At 36.3% G+C, this 22136-nt stretch overlaps 1 protein-coding gene across 8 annotated transcripts in view; it reads left to right on the forward strand.

Moving 5' to 3' along the window:
* RPGRIP1L (RPGRIP1 like) overlaps positions 1-22136 on the forward strand; it is a 114150-nt gene that overhangs the window by 60542 nt on the left and 31472 nt on the right. For 7 of the 8 annotated variants that reach the window (XM_009196452.4, XM_031658245.1, XM_003916874.3 and 4 more), the window contains 9 exons: positions 469-586; positions 4507-4959; positions 8380-8531; positions 11487-11865; positions 15987-16177; positions 16348-16431; positions 19046-19147; positions 19607-19766; positions 20925-20998. In XM_009196452.4, the coding sequence (XP_009194716.1) occupies positions 469-586; positions 4507-4959; positions 8380-8531; positions 11487-11865; positions 15987-16177; positions 16348-16431; positions 19046-19147; positions 19607-19766; positions 20925-20998 (1713 nt within the window). The remainder of the gene's footprint in view (positions 1-468; positions 587-4506; positions 4960-8379; positions 8532-11486; positions 11866-15986; positions 16178-16347; positions 16432-19045; positions 19148-19606; positions 19767-20924; positions 20999-22136) is intronic. The other variant, XM_017953370.3, reaches the window with a different exon arrangement.

Genomic DNA, 22136 nt, shown 5'->3' on the forward strand with positions numbered 1-22136 from the left:
TGTTAGCCAGACTGGTCTCTAACTCAGACCTCAAGTGATCCACCCACCTCGGCCTCCCAAAGTGCTGGGATTACAGGCCTGAGCCACCATACCCCACCACAAATAATGTTTTTAAAGTCCCTGATTTTAAGGAATGAGTAGTGGCAATGAAATCACCTTTGTTAGCATTAGCACATTCTGCAAGTGAGTTACAGTTATCCTGAAGTCATGCCATAACCATATTGTCTTAGCTTTTAACAAAATGAAAATATATCTCCATAAAAAGGAATCTGGAGTTTTTTCTTTCTTCTGATTTGTGAATATTGCCAAGCATAATTTTCTAAAGTGTAAGCTATTTGAGGTCAGGAAACCATGGTTCATAGCTCCTACTATTTCCAGGATCTAGAAAATGCTTGAATCATAGTTGCTTTGAATAATGAAAATAGAACTAATCACAAGTGTTAAAACTTATTATCTCTTATTTTGTAGATAGAGGTTGAGGCAGTGACCCATAAGATGGAAAATTTGCAGCAAGACTATGAACTCAAAGTGGAACAATATGGTCATCTTCTTGATATCAGGGCTGCACGTATCCAGAAACTAGAAGGTACAACATACATGATTTTTTGGTCCACAGTAACTAGAGGAATGGATTTTATAACAGTTGATAAAGTCATCCAAATCTGCACTTACCGTGTATTTTTGCTGTGTTTAGCCCTAATTCATAGCTAGCTCACTCCAGCTTTGACCTCCTGGGTTCAAGCAGTACTCCTAATTTTTAATTTTTTTGTAGAGCCTATGTTGCCCAGGCTCATTTCAAACTCCTGGACTCAAATGGTCTTCCCGCCTCGGACTCTCAAAGTTTTGGGATTACAGGCGTGAGCTACTACACCCGGCCTTGATTCTTTTCTACTCAAGAATTTTTAGTAATCCCCTACTGCTTTTTAAATTCAGTGTTGCAAGCAAGATTTCAAAGTACTTCATAAATTACTATAGTTTCAAATTTACCAGCACTTTCTAATTTCTCTTCGAAGCAACCTGTGCAACTCAGCCAAACAGATCCTCTGCCTGCTCTTTGCAGATATGTCGTGCTCAGGCCCACTGCCATGCGTTTGTTTTTGCTGTTTGCTCTGCCTAAAGCTCCTTTCTACCATGATTCCAAGATACACACTTCCCTGCTTTGAAACCTAACACAATACTCACCTGTGCTAGGAAGCTGGTTCTAGTTGTTCCTAGCTATCCCTCTACTTGAAATGTCCTTACAGTGATTTTTGGACTTTAGCAAGTGGAAAAATCACTTGAAGAACTCATTTAAAATGTAGTTTCCTGGGCGCTACCCCTAGAGGTCCTGGGGCCCATTCTTTTTTATATTGTATTTAGAAATAACTGCAAGCTATTCAGATGCAGGTACAAGACTACATGTTGAAAAAAACTAGCTCAGCACTTACCAACCCAGTTTTCTTCTCATGCGCTCAAAAGCTGTATGTTTGGGGAGCATATAAGTGTTCTTCAGTTGTTGGAGTTTTGCATATTCTCCGTAACCACAATGTAAGTTCTACACTGATAAGTATTTTGTCTCTCTTTCATGTCCATGTCCACTACATACCATACTTATTTCAGTGGTCTATGCCAGCAGTAATTTTACACTCTTAAAACTTTGAGGTTCGAGAAGGCCTTTATTCATTAGCTATACTTAATTGATATTTATCATAACAAATTAAAAGTGAAAAAAATTTAAATATTTTTAATTTGTTAAAATAATAATAAACTTATTGCATGTTAACATAAATTACAGTACTTATTTTTTTAAGTTATATTTTCCAAAACAAAAAAATACTTCAAGAAGAGGGACATTGTTTAAAATTTTTTAAATTTTTAACATTTCGCAAATCTTTTTAGAGACTGGCTTAATAGAAAACAGCTGGATTTTTATATCTGCTTCTGCATTTAATCTGTTGTGATATCACACATCATGTAACCTCCAAGAAACTCCATTATACACTTGTGAGAGGATAAAAATGAAAAGGGCAGATTACATTGTAGCATTATAATAAAAATAGTTGTGACCTCACAGATCCCCAAAATGATTTCAGAGACCATCAGGGGTTTCCAAACCACACTTTGAGAAACTCTGATCTGGGTAGAAGAGCTCAATAAATATCTTTATCTGATGAAGCAGCGTTTTCCAAAAGTCGAGGGGCAATGTGTACCTTTTATTCCAAGTAGTACTCAATAAAAATTTGCTTAATGGAATTTTCTTGGTTAAAAGGGAGGTCACAATGTTTGGGATTTTTATTCCTTTCAAGTCTTACTAAATTTTAACCATCATATTTTATCCCCTCAATTCATTGATTCACTCCATAAACAGGATCAAGCCCCTAATGCATCCTAAGCAAAGTGCTGGGCAGGGAGAATACAAATAGGAAAAATCAAGGCACCACCCTCATGGAACTCCTAAGATGTTGACAAGTAAATAAATGGTTATGTTTTACTATGAAGAGTGTAAAGCTAAGAAAATCTAAAGGTATCAAGGAAACATTGAGAAGAGAATGCCTATTTCTGCCTTAAGATTCAGGGAAGACTTCACACAGTAGGTATGGAGTCTTTAAAGATGACAGAATTCACTACTAAGTAAAAGTAATATATGGCATTACAGGCAGTAAGCAAAGCAGGGAAAGATGCCCTAAATATGAAGTGTTGCAGTACATTTGAGAAACTGCACTGTAGATCCATCCAATTGGAATTCAGGAGAGTCAAAAAAGGAGGAGAACCTGGAGATAAAGCCAGAAGGAACAAAATTGTGAAGGCCCTGTTTATACCCTGATTGATGAGGTAGACCCTTATTAACCTGGAGAACCACAGAGGGATTTTAAACTAGGGAGTGATACACTCGGAATTGCATTTTGGAGATTATGCTACAGGTATTGAGGAGAAAGAGGAAGATTTGAAGGAAGGAAGCATTTTGAGTTCCATAATAATCTGGATAGTAAACTGGAAATGTAAAATTAGGTACAGTGGAAATAGAACAAGAACAAATTTGTTGAAGAGTTAGGAAACAGTATTGAATGGTAGTGACCCTATAGATGTGAGGCAAATAAAATAAAAAGAGTTGCTGTTTTATGATAGTCTCAAAAAAAAGAAAAAGGGGAATTGAGGCTGACTCTGTGAGATCTAGCTTGGGCAACTGGATGAATGAATGAATGAATCATCACTTAAGCTTTAAAGTACAGAAATAGCTAGAAGACAATATGGGCTGGGCACGGTGGCTCAAGCCTGTAATCCCAGCACTTTGGGAGGCCGAGGTGGATGGATCACTTGAGGCTAGGAGTTCAAGACCGGCATGGCCAACATGGCGAAACCCCATTTCTATTAAAAATATTTTAAAAATTAGCCAAGTGTGATGGCAGGTGCCTATAATCCCAGCTACTCATGAGGCTAAGGCAGGAGAATCGTTTGAACCTGGGAGGCAGAGGTTGCAGTGAGCCGAGATTCCACCATTGCACTCCTGGGTGACAGAGTGAGACTCCGTTTCAAAACAAACAAAAAAACAAGACAGTATGATACATTCTGTTTTGAATATGTTGTGTGGGATACCTAGATACATAGAGGGTTAAACAAAACATTAGAAATATAGGAATGGAGTTGAGAAGATAAATATGAATTTAAAATAGTAATATGGAAGCCTTTAGCATATTAATAATGACAAAAGTCATAAAAGTTGATGAGATCACTCATGAGAATATGTAGACTAAGAAAATAATTAAAAACAGAAGCCCAGAAAACCAGCAGAGAAAGAGAAATCCCAAAAGAATGAGAAGAAGGATAGGAGGAGAAGCAGAGATGATGATGACATGGAAGCCCAGGTAAGAAAGACAGAGTGCACTAATGGGAGATCCTCATCAGTGTCAAATGTAGCAAAGAAATCAAGTGATACAAGGACCAGTGTTCATTGCGTCTAGCAATTAATTGATTATTGGTGACTTTTTCTGGAGCAGTTTCACAGAAAAGTAAGGCAGATATTCACGTTGGTGATATTTGGTTGGCCTATGTATATAACATTGAAACGATCGTCACGATCAGGGTAATAAACTTATCCATCACCCCACAAAGAAGAAGAGTATAAATCTTAATAAGTTAAAGGAAAGGAGGCAGCAGAAAGAGAGACTGACTTTCTAGGAAAGAAGACAATGGGTGGAGCAGAGACAGGGAAGCAGGTGAAAGCCAGGTAGTGACCTCAGCTGTTCAATCAGAGGGCTTTTTTTCTTTTGATCTTTTTCTCCCCTTCTTCGTGGCTTAGACTGTATTACAACTGAGGTTGCAATTTTGTTGTTGCCTAATAGGTGATGTCAAAACAGAAATGATAAATTTGTGTACGATAAAGTATTATTTACAGAAAAACAGTGTAGTCATAGAATTTAAAATAGAGACTATTCACCAGAAGTACTCATTCCTACCACTTCAAAAGCCAGTTTTCATTTTCTTATGTCAATATTTTGAAATCTCTAAACTGTGTGTCTTCTCTTGCAGCCCAATTAAAGGATATTGCCTATGGCACCAAGCAGTACAAATTTAAACCAGAAATCATGCCAGATGACTCTGTTGATGAATTTGATGAAACCATCCACTTAGAACGAGGCGAAAATCTATTTGAAATCCATATCAACAAAGTAACCTTTTCTTCTGAAGTTTTACAGGCATCTGGAGATAAAGAGCCTGTCACTTTCTGTACCTATGCTTTCTATGATTTTGAACTACAGACAACTCCCGTAGTGCGAGGCCTTCATCCTGAATATAACTTCACTTCTCAATATCTTGTTCATGTTAATGACTTATTTTTGCAATATATTCAGAAGAATACTATCACCCTTGAGGTCCACCAAGCTTATAGCACAGAATATGAAACAATTGCAGCATGTCAATTAAAATTCCACGAAATGCTTGAAAAAAGCGGCCGAATATTTTGTACAGCAAGTTTGGTTGGTAAGTACAATGTATAAGCTTTGGGTGTTTGAATTACTAATTTGGTTTATATATTGATATGGTACTCTACTATCTTTACTTACATATTAAAGGTGCCTTTAGAGCACAGACAGCGTTCTTTACCCACAGTTAATTGGACTATCTTAAATGTCACTGATGCCGAGCACAGTGGCTCACTCCTGTAATCCCAACACTTTGGGAGGCCAAGGCAGGTGAATCATTTGAGGCCAGGAGTTCCAGACCAGCCTGACAGACACAGCAAAACCCCATCTCTAGTAAAAATACAAAAATTAGCCAGGTGTGGTGGTACATGCCTATAATCCTAGCTACTTGGGAGGCTGAGGCAGGACAATCGCTTGAACCCGGGAAGCAGAGGTTGCAGTGAGCTGAGATGGCACCACTGCATTCCAGCCTGAATAACAGGAGCGAAACTGCATCTCAAAAAAAAATGTCATTGATGATGTCAGCACAATGGCTATTAATTTTTTAAAACTTGTAACTTCGGATGTTTATCGTATTGATACTCTGTTTGGCTAAATTACGTAATTTATAAATAAATTTATGTATTGAACTATAGTTTAATAGTTTATAATAATTTAAATTATAGTTTAATAGTTATAACTAATATAACTAATAATATAAGCTATTTATAAAATTATTACTTTTTTTAAGACCTTATGTTATCACTATTAGTAGGCACTGGGAATAAGGTGGTCAGTGGTAAATAAGAGAGACAAAACTACCCCTTGTAGCTTACCTTCTAGAGAGGATTACAGGCAATACAGAAAAGTTAATCAGAGCAAGAGGCTAAAGGGAGAAATGGCAGGTTGCAAATTCAGGTAAAGGCTTCTCTGAGAGGGTAGTGTTGGCAAGGAATGAAGATCCATGCCAGGATCCAGGGGAAGAATGTTTCAGGCAGAGGCCATAGCAAGTGCAAAAACCTGAGGAGGTGCAAGCCTGACAGTGGGAGGAACAGCAGGAAGCCCAGTGGCTGCGGCAAAGGGGGGATTCAAGTGATAGGTGGGGCCAGATCATGTTGCAGAGCCTTGTAGGTCAGAGTGAGGAGTTTGGATTTTCTGAGCTTTTAGAAAAATCACCCTGAGTGCTGTGGAAAGAATAGTCTGAAGCAGGCAAGAGGGAAAATAGGACCGTTCTCAGGCTATTGCATTGATCAAGGAAAGACGATGGTGGCTTGGATTAAGATGGTAATGAAAGTGGCGATAAAAAGTAGTTATATTCAGTACATATTTTATTAACTTCTCCTTCAAGACTTGCTTATCAGTTGAATGTGTGATAATGAGGGAAATGGATGAAGCAAGAATTTCTGGCATGAGGAGCTGGAAGAATGGTGATACCATTTACTGAGATAGGGAAAACTGGGAAAGGAGCACATCTGATAAAGAAAATCAAGAATTCTGTCTGGACAGGTTAAGATTGACCTGCCTATTAGACATCCAAGTGGTAATGTCAGGCTGTTGGTTGTACACACCAATCTGAAGGTAAAGGATAGAGATATAAAAGTGGGAGTTGTTAGCATATAGAATATATTTTAAGCCATGAGCATAGATAAAATCACATAGAGAGTGAATGTAGATAAAGGAAAGAAGGTGGCCAAGGACCAAGCCTTTGGAAACTCCAAAAGTAAGGCCTCAGGAAGAGGAGGAAGAGCCAGCAAAGGAAACTGAGGAGTGGCCAGTGATGTAGGAGGAAAACCAAGAGTCTGTGGTACCCCAGGGACTAAGTGAAGAAAGTATTTGAAGAGGGAAGGAGGGTGACTTAGGGTTTTGGGACAGATTTTATTTTATTAATTGAGTGATCAATTGCATAGGTAATATATTCACATGACTCAAAAATCAAAAAGACGTCAATGTCTACCTCCTTCGCCTTCTCCTTAGCCACCCTGGGTCCCCTCACCGAAGGCTACAGATTCTTTCAAAGATTTTTGTTTGTTTGTTTGGGGTGTTTTTCCATAAAGACGGGGTCTCACTCTGTTGTCCAGGCTGGTCTTGAACTCCTGGACTCAAGCAGTGCGCCTACTTCAGTCTCCCAAAGTGCTGGGATTGTAGGCATGAGCCACTACACCCAGCTTCAAAGATCTTTTATGCATATATAAGCAAATATATATTACATTAATATTATTCTTTTAGGACTTATTTTTAAATGATTACTTCTGTCATACTGTGTCTTGTGCTGCTGTAGCAGAATACCTAAGTCCAATATCAAGGTGTTCACATCTGGTAAGGGTCTTCTTGCTGCATAATAACATGGCAGAAGGTTTAGAGGGTGGGAGCGAGCAAGAAGGGGCCAATCTCAGTCTTTTATAATGGCACCAATCCTACCCATGAGGGTGGATCCCTTGTGGCCTCATCACCTCTTAAAGGTCCTACTCATAATACTCTTAACAATGATAGTTAAATTTCAGCATGAGTCTTGGAGGGTACAAACATTCAAACTATGGCAGGCAGATAGTAAGTCACATTTGTATGCTGATGAGAATGATCCATTAACAGGGAAAAAAATTGATAAAGTAGGAAAGAGTAGGGGTAATATTTGTAATAATCTGGTGTGTTCAGAAAAGTTTACGTGTAGAATATTCTCTATTTGACAAATATTAAGTAGCCTTTATATACTAGTTCCTCTGGTAGGAATATATTGGTGGAAATTATGGCACTTGCTCTCAAGAAACTTACAGCGTATTAGAGAAATAGACTGGTGAACAGATGGGCCGAAGCAGTCAATGCCCTAACAAGGACATACAACATCCATGAAGGAAGCACAGGGCTCTATTCTCCTGGGAGCCATACAGAAAGTCTTCCCCGCAGAAGACAGATGAAGAACTGGCTGAGTTGAGAGGAGTATTGAGGGTGTGAGGGCAAACGTCGTGCAAGGGTATACTGCATGCGACATGTGTTTGGCATAGCTATGACATTTTCCCTTATGCTTGTGATATAGGATACAAATGGGAAGGTGGCAAAGATGTCTTGAAACTTGAATTAGAATGTGGAACGTCATATTTATAATTTTGAGGTTTCATATTGTAAATGTCAGACAACATTGAGTGCAACTTATTTTTAAGAAGTATTATACTATAGCATCAAAAAGAATCTGTGGAGTATTTGATTCAGTGTTTAGGTTTTTTAAATATATTTCAGAAGGAATGAAATAGTACAAATTGGAATATCTCAAACATAGTTTGATGTAGTTCTTTAATAATATTTAGTATACAATGAAACTCATACTTCAGAAGTAACTATTTTCTTCATCTGCTGTTTGCCAATCTCACATCATTTGTGCAAGTCATATTATTTTACTCAGCATAAAATGTATAGTTTTAATGCATAATGCCATTGATGTATTTTTACTGGAACATATTTTAATGTATGAAACTATTTTAACCTTGGGTTATGTGTTGATTTGTAGGAACAAAAGGAGACATCCCAGATTTTGGCACAGTGGAATACTGGTTCCGATTAAGAGTTCCCATGGATCAAGCAATTCGACTTTATCGAGAAAGGGCAAAGGCTTTGGGATATATAACATCAAATTTTAAGGGGCCAGAGCATATGCAGTCGGTAAGCTCATTTGGCTTTAAGACCCTTTTATAACATAGAAATTTTATAATATTTATTTATGTGTCGTGCTTTAAACTGAAATCGTTTTCTTTCACAGCCATCAAGTGGCTTTTTTTAACTTTTATTTTGAAGTAATCATATACTCACAGGAAGTGGTAAAAATAGTACAAAGAGATCCCCTGTAACCTTCACCCAATTTCTCCTAATTGTAACATCTTGCATAACTATAGTATAATTTCAAAATCGGGAAATTGACATTGGTACAATATTATTAATTAGGCTACATACCTTCCTTAAATTTCATCAGTTTTTACATGCACTTGTGTGTGTGTGTGTGTGTGTGTGCGTGCACGTATGTGTGTAGTTATTCTTTGCAGTTTTATCACATGTATAGATTCATATAACTACCACCAAAACCAAAATACAGAACTGTTCCATCAACACAAAGAAACTCCCCTGTGCTACTCAGGACACTTTTAAAAAATTAATCATCACAATACTGCTGTCATGCATCAAAAGACTTTTGTTAAAAATTCTACTGTTAAGGAAATAAACAGCTGTTATTGGACTATCAGTTACTGTGCTTTCAAATTATTTCCTCATGTTAGGTTTCTGAAGTGCAAAGTAGAATACAAAATTAATATTCTGTTTCTGGGAACTGGGAATTTAAATGCAACTCCTTAGGGCAGCATTTCCCAAACAATGTTTCGTGGAGTCTTAACGACCATATTTTCATATTAGTTCCATGAATCAATAAATGCAGAAGGCCTTGAATTGAGCAAGGTTAAATATGATTCTTGACTTTAGGGGTTCCCATATACAACATGAATCTTTTTTTTTTTTTTTTTTTTTGAGACAGAGTCTTGCTCTGTTGCCCAGGCTGGAGTGCAGTGGCGCAATCACCACTCACTGCAAGCTCCGCTTCCCGGGTTCACGCCATTCTCCTGCCTCAGCCTCCCAAGTAGCTGAGACTACAGGCACCTGCCACCACGCCTGGCTAATTTTTTGTATTTTTAGTAGAGACAGGGTTTCACCATGTTAGCCAGGATGGTCTCGATCTCCTTACCTTGTGATCCACCCACCTCAGTCTCCCAAAGTGCTGGGATTACAGGCGTGAGCCACTGCGGCCAGCCTATATTACATGAATTCTAATAGGCAATGTAAAGTATGCACTCACATTGAGTAACAGAGGGATAGGATATAGTAGAAACATTTGGTATGTCTGTTCAAGTCATAATTATCTTACCTCTTTTTTTATTTGGAACTCCCTCACCTCCAATCCATGGAGCTGGGTTCCCAGTGGCCGGATTTGTGTTAGCAGATCCCATTTTCTTTCACTCCCCACCCTATTATAACTAATGATTTGAGAATACCCACTTGACACCAGTTGAGCCAGTCAGATTCTTCCCTCTGAGATCAAGAGAAAGCAAGACATATCTGGAACATGTAAAATTGGGGGCTGTAGGCAGCCATCATCTACCATATTAAACAGTGAAGGTTAGACAATAGGTCTGAAGAAAGAGAGTAATGAACAAACATACAGAAAAAAATGGAGACCAGATGGAGAGGACATTTTGCTGGTTTCTAGGCCACTGCCTTCTGAAGGCCCAACCACATTTCTAGTGTATATTCCATGAAATATGCCTGTAACCTTAAAGTCCCTTTTTTGTTGTTTTTGCTAGATAGAATTAATTTCTATGACTTTCAGTTAAAGAAGCATGACTAATATCACATTGATTTCCAAACTTAAGAAAGAGTGCACCTGCTTCCAGAGACCATCTTTCTGGCCAGTATTCCTTACAACACACTTTGGGAAATGCTGTTATGGGGATGGGAGTTAGAAATAAGGAGACCCACATTGTTTGGTTTTGTAGTGTAAAGCTTTTTAGACTCCCAGATTCTGACTTGAGTAAGTTGTTTCCTGGTGGAATTTCAGCTCTGGTAGGTAGATTGAGGGGAGAAGTGGAGGTACTTTTTCAGTCATTCCTCTCAGCCTTCTATTGCTGAAGGCAAACTAGCCCTGGGAAAGCAATATTGTGATTCACTACTTAGGTTTCTCCTCTCCACACACCAGATTTCTCCACTAAGGAGATTATGACGACAGCTTTATTTTTTCCTCCTCCAATAAACTTCTCATGGAGTCAGGGTCCCAGATGCTCAATCCAGATTCAGAAATGCAGAGGGATGCCTTTGTGGAAGGTAGAGACTCCAGCACTAAACCAAACAAAGCACAGAAACACTAGCATTTTCTTTGTTCCAGATCACATCAGCCATGGAATATTTAACGGTCAGCGCAATTCTTTTCTAAAATACCTGTGTGCTGTCCATCTCAGTAATGGTTCCAGAGGAACCATAGAGTAGTTTCCGGCTCTACCTAATAACTCCTTTTGTTCCTCTCTCTCCTGAAGTATCCTCCCGGTCCTAGCTCTTTTTCCCTTCAAGGTTTATCTCTGACTCTGTTCTCATTTTCTCATAACAGTTCGACTTTGTTATACTGGCTCATTTGGCCTCAGGTATCTGCTTCCTCAAATCCCAACAGTTCAGGATGAGGGCCAACCCAAATATAACAGAATCATTACTCTGGGTGGGCAGGTGAATGTCTTTTAGTTAGGATGTTCATCTTTGGACCCACTGCTAACTATAGTCTTAAGTTATCAAATAGAATTGAAGAACATCAGATTATCATTTTTCTGGGTTTTATTTGATTTTAGCACCAATCTCTACATGTATGCTCAGTCTCTAAGGTTTATTGCTAATAACACAGGATCATCTATTCACACATGTTCTAGGGAATACTGATTTTCCATTAGAATCAAAGTTTATTTTACAGAGAAATTATGAGGTAAAAATACGCAGCTTTTGTCGTTGACAAAATTATCTTATTTGGGGCTTGGCAGCTGCTGTTTATCTTTTAACTGTATTGTTTCCGTAATATAAATATGTATGTTTTTCCAGTTAAGTCAGCAAGCACCCAAAACTGCTCAACTCAGTTCTACAGATTCCACAGATGGCAACTTAAATGAACTTCACATTACAATAAGATGTTGCAACCACCTGCAGTCCCGAGCAAGCCACCTGCAGCCACACCCATATGTTGTGTACAAGTTTTTTGATTTTGCAGACCATGATACAGCCATCATTCCCAGTAGCAATGATCCACAGTTTGATGATCATATGTGTTTCCCAGTGCCAATGAATATGGATTTGGATCGGTACCTTAAGTCAGAGTCTCTGAGTTTTTATGTTTTTGATGATAGTGATACCCAGGAGAATATTTACATAGGAAAAGTCAATGTGCCTCTGATTTCGTTGGCACATGACAGGTGTATCTCAGGTAAGCCTATGTTCTTGAATCTATAAAATTGTAAAAACAAAACAAAATTATATCTTACTGTTATGGATATGATTTATAGCTAATCATCCTAACCTCTTCTAAGTCTTTAAACTTTAGGCCTATATTAGTATATTTTAAAAATTATTTTCTTACTAGTTGCTCTAGGGATTACAATGTGCATCTTATCCCAGTCTACTTAAAATTAATACTAACTTAATGGAATTAAATACTTAAGGTATTTAAATTAAATATTTAATTCAATTAAAATATAGAAAATCTAATATTTCATTCTCTCTCATCTCCTTTTTGCAATTATTATCGTATATATGTATATAGTATGCCTCTCTATGTATTATATACCCAACAATACAATGTTGTAATCATTGCTTTATAAAATCTTATATTCTTTAAAAAAGTTAAGAGAAGTAAGAGATGGGAGAAAATATATAATTATAGAAGACTTTGATATTTACCTACATATTTGCATTTTTGGTATTCTTTATTTCTTCCTGTAGATTTGAGTTACTGTCTGATATCAGTTTCTTATTCCAGTATAGCTCTATTTCCTTCCCCTTCTTTGTGCTATCACCATGTATGTTTTGTCTTCCTATGTTATGAACCCAACAATATAATTTTACAATTATCATCGTATGCAGTTATCTTTTAAAACAGTTAAGACCAGATAAAATGTATACTTATACTGTGTTTTGTAATTACCTATGTAATTACCTTTATTGGTCTCTATTCCTTTGTGTGGACTTGAGTTACCATAGGTGTCTGTTTCCTTCAGCCTGAAGAACTTCTGTGATATGTCTTGTAAGTTAGGTCTACTGGCAGTGAATTTTCTCAATCTGGGAGGATTCTGTTATCTGGGAGTGTTTTTATTTTGCTTTTGTTTTTTGTAGGATAGCCTTGCTGTATATAATATTTTTGGTCAACAGTTTCGTTTAGCTTGGTTTTTAACTTTCTGCACTTTGAGTACCTCAGACCACTTCTGGCATCCATTGTTTCAGATAAGAAATCAGTTGTTAATTTTATTGTGGTTCTCTCATACTTGATGTTGTTTTCCAGGTTTTTCTATTTGTTTTGGCTTTCAACAGTTCTTCTGATGTGTCTATATGTGGATCCTTTTGCATTTATCCTACTTAGAATTTGTTGAGCTTCCTGTATGTGTAGTGTAATGTTATGCACCACATTTGGGGAGTTTACCGCCATTATTTTTTCAGTTATTTTTCCTCCTCTTTTTTTCTTCTCCTTCTTGAACTTCCAGTACATGTACCATATGTTGGTATGTTTGATGGTTTCCCCACAGGTCTCTGAGGCTCTATTCATTTTTGTTCATTTTTCCTCCCATTCTTCAGATTGTATAATCTGTTCTGATCAACATTCACGTCCATTAATTCTTTCTTCTACCAGTTCAGATTTCCTACTGAACCCTCTTGAATTTTTTCATTGCAGTAATTATACTTTTCAGCTCCAGAATTAGGGATCTCGCTCTGTTGCCCCCGGGCTGGCCTTCAACTCCTAGGCTCAAGCAATCCTCCTGCCTCAGCCTCCTGAGCAGCTAAAACTACAGGCACATGCTACTGCACTCAAGCATTATAATCTCTTACTATATTCCCTATTTGATAAAACATTATCATTATACTTTCTTTTTAATTCTCTAAATACGCTTTCTTTTAGTTCTTTGAACATATGGATAATAGCGGCTTTGAGATCTTTGCCAAGTCTAACATACGGTCATCCTCAAAAAATGTCTATTGATGGTTTTTGTGCTGTGTGTGCAGTACATTTTCCTGTTTCTTTGCATGTCTCATAAGTATTTTGTTGAAAACTGGACATTTTTGGAGAATATATTGTAACGTCATTTCCTAGGTGGTTATTGTTGCTATTTTTGTTTGTTTGGTGACTTGCCTTGACTAATTCTGTAGAATCTATTTCCTCTGCTGTGTAAGCCACTGATGTTTCTGCTAAGTTTTGTTTCTTTTTTTCTTTTTGTTTCAATTTTAACCATAAGTCAACATAGCTTAGTGGTCAGCCAGTGATTGTTCAAAGGTGTGCTTAAACACCTTGAGCCAGTAGGTTTCCACCCTTTGCCTATGGGTCAGTGTGTGGCATGGAGGATGCATTCAAATCAAAGTTTGGTCTACAAGCCTGCCTCAGCTTTTACTTTCCGAATTGACTAGACTTCTCATTCAACCAGGGAGAGATAGCTTACCAGGGTTTCCCCTGAGCATTTACACAGCTTTATGCGTGCCCGTAGCCTTCCACATCATGAGCTATAAATAGGATCTTGTCAAGTCCCACTTTTTTTTTTTTTAGATGGAGTCTTGCTCTGTCGCCCAGGCTGGAGTGCAGTGGTGCCACCTGGGCTCATGGCAACCTCCTCTTCCCACGTCTCTTCCCGCGTTCAAGCAATTCTCCTGCCTCAGCTTCCCAAGTAACTGGGATTACAGGCACCCGCCACCACACCTGGCTAATTTTTATATTTTTAGTAGAGACAGGGTTTCACCACCATGTTGGCCAGGCTGGTCTCGAACTCCTGACCTCAAGTGATCCACCTGCCTCAGCTCCCAAAGTGCTGGGATTACAGGCATGAGCCACTGCACCCAGCCAACGCCCACTTTTGATATCCTATTCCTTGGATCACCCTTTTAAATTGTTGGCTGGCCTTCTGGTGTTTTGACTTGCCCCAACCAGTATTGAGACCTCAGGCTGTCTGTGATGTTGACCTTCTCTCATTGTTTGCCATTGAGGTTGCTGTTGTTTTTAACAATAGCTCTGGGCATGAAATTATCTATATTTTGTCCACATATAGTCAGCGCCCTACAACAGAGGCTGCCAGTCCTCTTAGCCTATCATAGCCTGGGAGAACTTCTGCAAAATGGGACTAGGGAAGAAAGGGGAGGATGAGAGCAGTCCCACAGATTCCTACTGTTCTTACTAAGGTGCAGTAGATTTTCTAGAGTAAATGCTTCTTGATTTAGCCAATATCTTTGATCAATTTCCAGAATCCTTAAATGGTTGTTTCTGACCATTTTGTCCAGTTTTTTTAATCATTTTTAAGAGAGGATTTGCTGAGCTTTTTACTTAGCTATTCTGGAAGTCTTGCTATGCCTATAAAAGTTTATCACCTCATGTTCTACTTACATCCTTTTATCCTACCCAAAGTCTAGAGTTCGGGAGTTTTTTTTTTCCAGCCAGCCATTAAAAAGAGTATCAACATTTGAGAGCAAAGTAAAGGATACTCTTACGCAAAAGCTAACACTTGAAATTTAGGTTTATGCCGGTGCCTGTAGTCCCAGCTACTCCAGAGGCTGAGTAGGCAGATGGCTTGAGGCCAGGAGTTCAAGGTGGCCAGTGTGCTATGATCGCATCTGTGAATAATCACTGCACTCCAGCCTGGGCAATGTAGTGAGACCCTGTCTATTTTTTAAAAATTTAAAAGATAGATAGATTTTTTTTAAGTCAGAGATTTTTTTCATACCCAGAAATCAAGTGCAACTATTAAAATTTGAGACTCAATATAGCAGATTCACATTTCTTTGGTTACTGCTATTTGCTGTAGATGGTCCGTTTATTTTATGGACTTTTTCTGTGCTACTGTTAATTTGAAGTGATTTAACAAATCCCAACAAAATACATTTAAAATTATAATAGAATTATATGGTAACGTAAAAATTTCTTTAGATGTGTAAATTATTTGAAATTTTAAAGTATTAATATATTTTTCTTTAGAGACAAGCCTTGCAAAAACTTTCAAGTCAAAATGGAGGATACTTGAGCCTTCTCGAAGGAAGGCTAAGAATTCTGAATAATCTCTGAATTTAATTTCAGTGAATTAAATTATTTATAAATTAATTTTCTCAGTATTATCTTTGAGGCCTTAACTTCTGAAGGAAGTCTACTTGAGGGATGAACCTGTCATAGATCGTTTTGTGTTTATTCTACTCTCTAAGCCTTCTGAATTCTGAGTAAAAGCCAAAATTAGGGGGTACAACCACCTGGCTAGCTGAGTCGGTATAGCATGAGTCTCTTAAAGTAGAGAGTTCTTTGTTCTTTAATTCTTACAGTAATAGAACTTCACCCTAGCATTAATTAAAATTGTTGTAATTTGACAGGAATATTTGAGTTAACAGACCATCAAAAGCATCCTGCTGGCACCATCCATGTTATATTGAAATGGAAATTTGCTTACCTTCCACCAAGTGGATCAATAACAACGGAAGACTTAGGAAATTTCATTCGCAGAGAAGAGCCAGAAGTTGTTCAAAGACTTCCTCCAGCGTCCTCTGTTAGTACACTAGTTGTAGTGAGTAACAGTGACTTTTAATTTTTTTAACAAGTATAAAATTTTGAATATAAAACTTAAGAACTAAGCCTGTGACCCCCACCAAAAAAAATTAATAGTAATAGCTAAAGTCTTATCTGAAATCTAATGGTCATCATACTCAGTCTGACATATTGGTTGGTTTGTCTTAGGCACCAAGACCTAAACCAAGACAACGTTTAACACCTGTAGATAAGAAGGTATCTTTCGTGGATATCATGCCACATCAGAGTGATGTAAGTAGTCAACACTGAAAATAGTGATTTTTTCATAACAAATATTTGAAATAAATTATATAGGCATACTATTCCCTACCTAATTTAAATGGAAGCAGGTGAATAAAGTATGTCTTTTCCCATTAAAATGATCGCTTTGTGTTTTGGCACTATATGTAAGTGTTAACTGTTCAAATTTCTTATCTAAACCCTTTTTTGGGCCCTTACCTCTCTTTAGCTTCTGCCCCAATCCTCTGCTCCTATTTATTTAAAAAAAAAAGTCTTCAAAAGTTTTCTAAACTCTGTCTCCTTCACTTCACATTGTTTCTTGGACTCACTTCAGTCAAGCTTTCATCCTCATAAAACTACTCTTAACTAAGGTCTCAGTGACTTTCTGTCTGCCATATGCCATAGTCAATTCTCAGTGCCTGTCTTAGTCTCCCAGGAGCATTTGACACGGTGGAATACGGGCCTCTCTTCTCTTGGCCTCTGGGACACCATACCTTCCTAGCTTTCCTCCAAGTTTACTATTATACTTCTCACGCTCCTTAACCATACGTTTAAATGTCGACGTGCCTCTGTAGTCAATCCTTAGACCTCTTCTCAATCCATATCTACATTAAGAGATCTCATACAGCCCCATGGCTTTAAAAAGCATCTATATGCTGACACTTTCATATCTATAATCTTTAGTCTAGACCTCACTGCTGAATTTCATATTCATTTTCTTACTACCTATTTAATGTGCAATGAATGTTTAATAGGAATTTAAACTTAACATGTCAGAAACCAAACTCCTGATTATACCAACCCTCTACCAAAATGTTTGCCTCTTTCACTGTTTCCCATTCTCTGTAAATGACATAATCACTCACTTGATTGCACAGGCATGAAATTTTGGAGGCATCCTCTTGACTCCTCTTTTTGTCTCACCCCCACACCCAGGTCATCCACAAAAGGTGTCAGCTGTACTTTAAAAATGTCTACTGTATTCAGATTGTTACCATTCTCTTTGGTGGACTTTTTAGAAAATATATCTTCTTTGTAATTCGCATATAACTTACATAGTAAAGGACATAAATCATAAGCATAGAGCTCAATGGATTTTTAAATATGTATACACCTGTGTAACTACCACCCACCTCAAAATATTCTGTCTCTCCAGAGCTTAAAATAATACCTGGCACATTCAGAACATTTAATATGTATATGATAAATAATGAATTCAATAATTATAATTCAGTAGATGTTTTATCACTGGTATTTATGGAGTGCTTATTAACTCATTTAATCCTCACAACAACCCTATGTAGTTCATACTAGAATTATTCCCATTTAAAGATGGGGAAAGTGATGTTTAGAGAGGTTAAGTAACTTGCTCATGGCCAAAGTATTAGAACTGGGATTTGAACACAGTCTGATTCCTGAGTAAATGACCACTAACATTAAAAAGACACAAACATAGAAGTGTTTGTTGCAATGTTAGTCATAATACCTAAAAACTGTGAACTAGTTAAATGTCCAACAGCAGTAAAATGGTTCATTAAGCCATGGCACACCCATCAATATAATATTCTATTGTCATTTAAAATTATATTTTCCAAGTTTCATATCAGGAGAAAATATTTATGTTCTGATATTAAATTTTTTAAAATGTAACAGGATATATTGTTTTTATAATGCAGTTATTACTGTGTAACCAAAATTTTTATTTCCATCAAAAATTAGTTTTACAGAAATAGAAATCTAAGAAGTTTAATAGATATCACCGTTGAGTACTAGATTTATATTGATTTATTTTATATTTATCTTTTACATTTCCTACATTGGCCATGTTTACTTTTAAAAATAGTAAAAGTCATAAGCTATATTTTAAAACTAAACATTAGTTTATTAACCCAGGAATAATAGCTAACTATGAATTCATATTTGATGAAATAAAAAGGTGACATTGATCACAAGGAATACATACCTATGCTAACATATGACGTTTTTAAAATCACATGAGTAATTTATAATCATCACAGAAATATTAGAAAATACAAAGAAGAAAAAAAAAACAGTGAAAATAAAAAGTTAATGTTCTAATGTTCCCAAATCTAAAACTCAGAGATACTGTTTGGATGAATTTCCTTTCATGCTTTTTCCCATGGAAATATACACATACATACGTTTGCTTGCTCGTTTGTATTTTAATCAAACATAATACAACTATATATATTGTTCTGTAAGTAGCTTTTTTACTCAATACCATGTTATATATTCTCTGTAATGTTAATAAACACAGATCTACATCAAATTTTTTCATAGTAACACAGAACTCAGGTATTTGGATATAGCATATTTTATTTAACTAATGCCCTATTGGATGTTTGCATTGCTCTTAGTTTTTTTTGCTATTGTAAACAGTGCTTCAATGAACTGAACTTGCAGTTCTTAAATTACATATATATTATATATATTTATATTTTAAAGAATATAAATACCATTTTATTGAAATTAAGTAAATTCAGTGTCATATGAGTATTATATTTGCTGCCAATTTTTATTAGTTCAATATGTATGTAATAGAATGATTTGGGATTTAGTAATAAATAAAAAATAACATATATGCATGTTTTCACGTTAATATAAGGAGACTTCTCCTCCTCCTGAAGATATGAAGGAAATTTCACCAGAGGTAGAGCATATACCAGAAATAGAAATTAATATGCCAACTGTTCCACCTGTTCCCGAGGTATGTGTTTGTGTTAAAATTATTTTGGAAGGTTTAATTTGGTTCTTAAAGACTTTGTCTTATAAGTTTTGACATGACTCAGGAAGTCATAGCATTTCTCCTATTTTTATATGTGACTTCCTTGGAATAGAAAGTCAAAAATATGACAAGGGTAACAGCTATAATTATACTGCTATTGGCAGGTAATATATGGATGTGTGAATTAAAGTCTTAATGTAAAATTCATTTTGAGATTAATACATTTTTTATTCTTAGTACATATTCAGATTTCCATTTATCTATATATTGTCATTTGTCTGTACAAATTGAAGTGGTTGTTTTCTGAGTCTCATACATATCACATATCTATATATTTAAGTCTCAAATTTACATGCTTTATTATTCAATTGTTCCAGCAATAATGCTATAAAATGTGATCTAAGCAATAATAAATATGCCAGTGTGCTTTTATTTCTTCAGGTTTCACAAGAAAGCAGTGTAGATGAGGTAAAAGAAAATACTGAGAAAATGCAGCAAGGAAAAGATGATGTGTCTTTACTATCTGAAGGTCAGCTTGCAGAACAAAGCTTGACATCTTCTGAAGATGAAACAGAAATAACAGAGGACTTGGAACCAGAAGGTGACTTTCTTATTTAAACTAACATTGTTTAGTTAACTCTGTGCTTTGTTTTGTCTGTTAGAGTGTGCATCATGGAACTCTTCATTTAATGGTAGCATCTACTTCACAATACCTGTTTCTTGACAGAAATGATAGAATATAGTTCCATCTGCTTAGTTGTAGTTAGGTGGAATTGTTGTATCTCTTCTTATTTCAACTTGGAGCTCCACAATAGAATACAAGTGTTGTTGCTGACCATGTTCCCAATTTATGTTTTAAACAGTTTTATTTTCTCTTTGAGTTCAGTATTATTGTCTGCGTTAGTGTAGAGGTCTTGACTTTTTAAAAATTGAAACCCAGCCAAAAATGACCACTTACTGTATTTTTAAAAATCTGGTAAAAGCAAACTAATCTATAAGAATAGGAATGGGGAGGGGCAGAAAGGAAGAGGGGGCCTGAGGAGACTTTTTGAGGTGATGGACATGTTCACTATCTTAACTGTGGTGTTGGTTTCACAGAGTTACACTTATGGCAAAACATCTAATTTTAGCCAAGCATGGTGTTGCACGCCTGTAGTCTCAGCTACTTGGGAGGCTGAGAAGGGAAGATTACTTGAGCCCAGGACTTTGAGGCTACAGTGTGCTGTGCTGGTGCCTGTGAATAGCCTCTGTACCCCAGCCTGGGTAACATAGCAAGACCCTGTCTCTAAAAATAATTAAAGTGTGTGTGTGTGTGTGTGTGTGTGTGTGTGTGTGTCAAATTTTGCAGTTTAATTGTCTGTAGCTTATTGTCTGTCAGTTTTATTTCAATAAAGCAATAAAAATTTTAAAACTCTAATAAGAATAGCATTGACTTACATAACGTTACTGGTCAGACTGTTAAAAAACATCTATTACCCTATGCTTCTCTTCTTAAAAATTTTTTCTTAAATTTCACAATAAACTGTATTTGTATTGGCATTTCCTTTGCTTCTACCAAAATTAACCTTGAAATTTTTAGTCTTTTTTTTCCCTAAAATGTAATGTGTCTGTAAACAAATTTGCTACTAAAAAAGATCTAGATACAATTACCGTGTTTCTTAAGGTTATCTTATGGTGTGTGCTTGTTTCTCTTTATTTTACAAGGTATAAGTAGAATTGGTTTAACTTGTGTAAATGTTACCCTTTTATTTTTTAACAGTTGAAGAGGACATATCAGCTTCTAACAGTGATGACTGTATTATTCCAGGTCCTATCTCCAAGAATATCAAACAGGTCAGTAACTTGATGCCAACTAGAAATGTTCTGAAATAAGGCTGCCTTTCATTCACAGTACATGTCCAGTCTTCATATATAAAAATCTTAAGGAAAACTGTTTCTGGAAAAACTTTAATGTTTATCATAATCTTAACCAAGTAGTCATCTAGTACAAGAAATTTTTATTTATGGTTTCATTATGTAATGGATTATAACATACAAGTATTATTTTCACAAAGAGTGCCTTAAATCTGTACCTACAATAGTTATTTGCTTAAAACTAGCTGACTTCTTGACTCCTTTTCAAGACTAGCATACCAAGATGTGTTGAAACAGATTTGAACTTTAAAGAACTCAAAATGTGAGATGCCCTTTGAAACTATAGTAGTTTGCCTATGTGAATTCATAGACTACTCTTACCTAGACATATCCACTGATAATATGTTACAGTTATTTCATTTCTTCCAAAACAAATGAAGGCTTCTTAGAAAGCAATTAATCTTGCACTGGTATACTTTGCTTTTCTTGTAGCACATGGCTGAAAAGTAGTATGTAAATTGAAATTTTAAGAAGAGAATTATATTTTTTAAAATATTTATGGGAGGTATACTATTTACCAGAGCATTTTTTTTATTGTAAGAGGGAAAAAGTTTTTATAAAGTAAATGTGAGTAAAAAGCTCTAGCTTTTTCTGTGCATCTACATTAATTTTTCTTGTGATTAATTATACTTCTTTTGTAGAATTTTTACTTTATTGATAAGAATTGGAATATTTCTTTTAACTCTTCCTTCACACATTCTTAGCTTAGTCTCTCTTTAAAACAAAACCACAGACCAGACACAGTGCTTCACACTTGTAATGCCAACACTGGGAAGCCAAGGCGGGAGGATCACATGAGCCCAGGAGTTCAAGGCTGCAGTGAGCTGTGACTGCACCACTGCACTGCAGTCTGGGTGACAGAGTGAGATTCTGTCTCTGAAAAAATAAAGAAATAAAACAAAACAGTAGAACAGAACATTTCAGTTGTTGTCACAGATTCCTCCATGAAATCAAGATATCCACTGTTTCTGTGCATGATAAATACAAATAGAACATTTTATCTGTCCAAAGTTTTATCATTATTATTATATATTTATTAATTATAATAACAGCATCT

Source organism: Papio anubis, chromosome 18 (genome assembly GCF_008728515.1).
Source record: "Papio anubis isolate 15944 chromosome 18, Panubis1.0, whole genome shotgun sequence".
Classification (NCBI taxonomy): domain Eukaryota; kingdom Metazoa; phylum Chordata; class Mammalia; order Primates; family Cercopithecidae; genus Papio; species Papio anubis.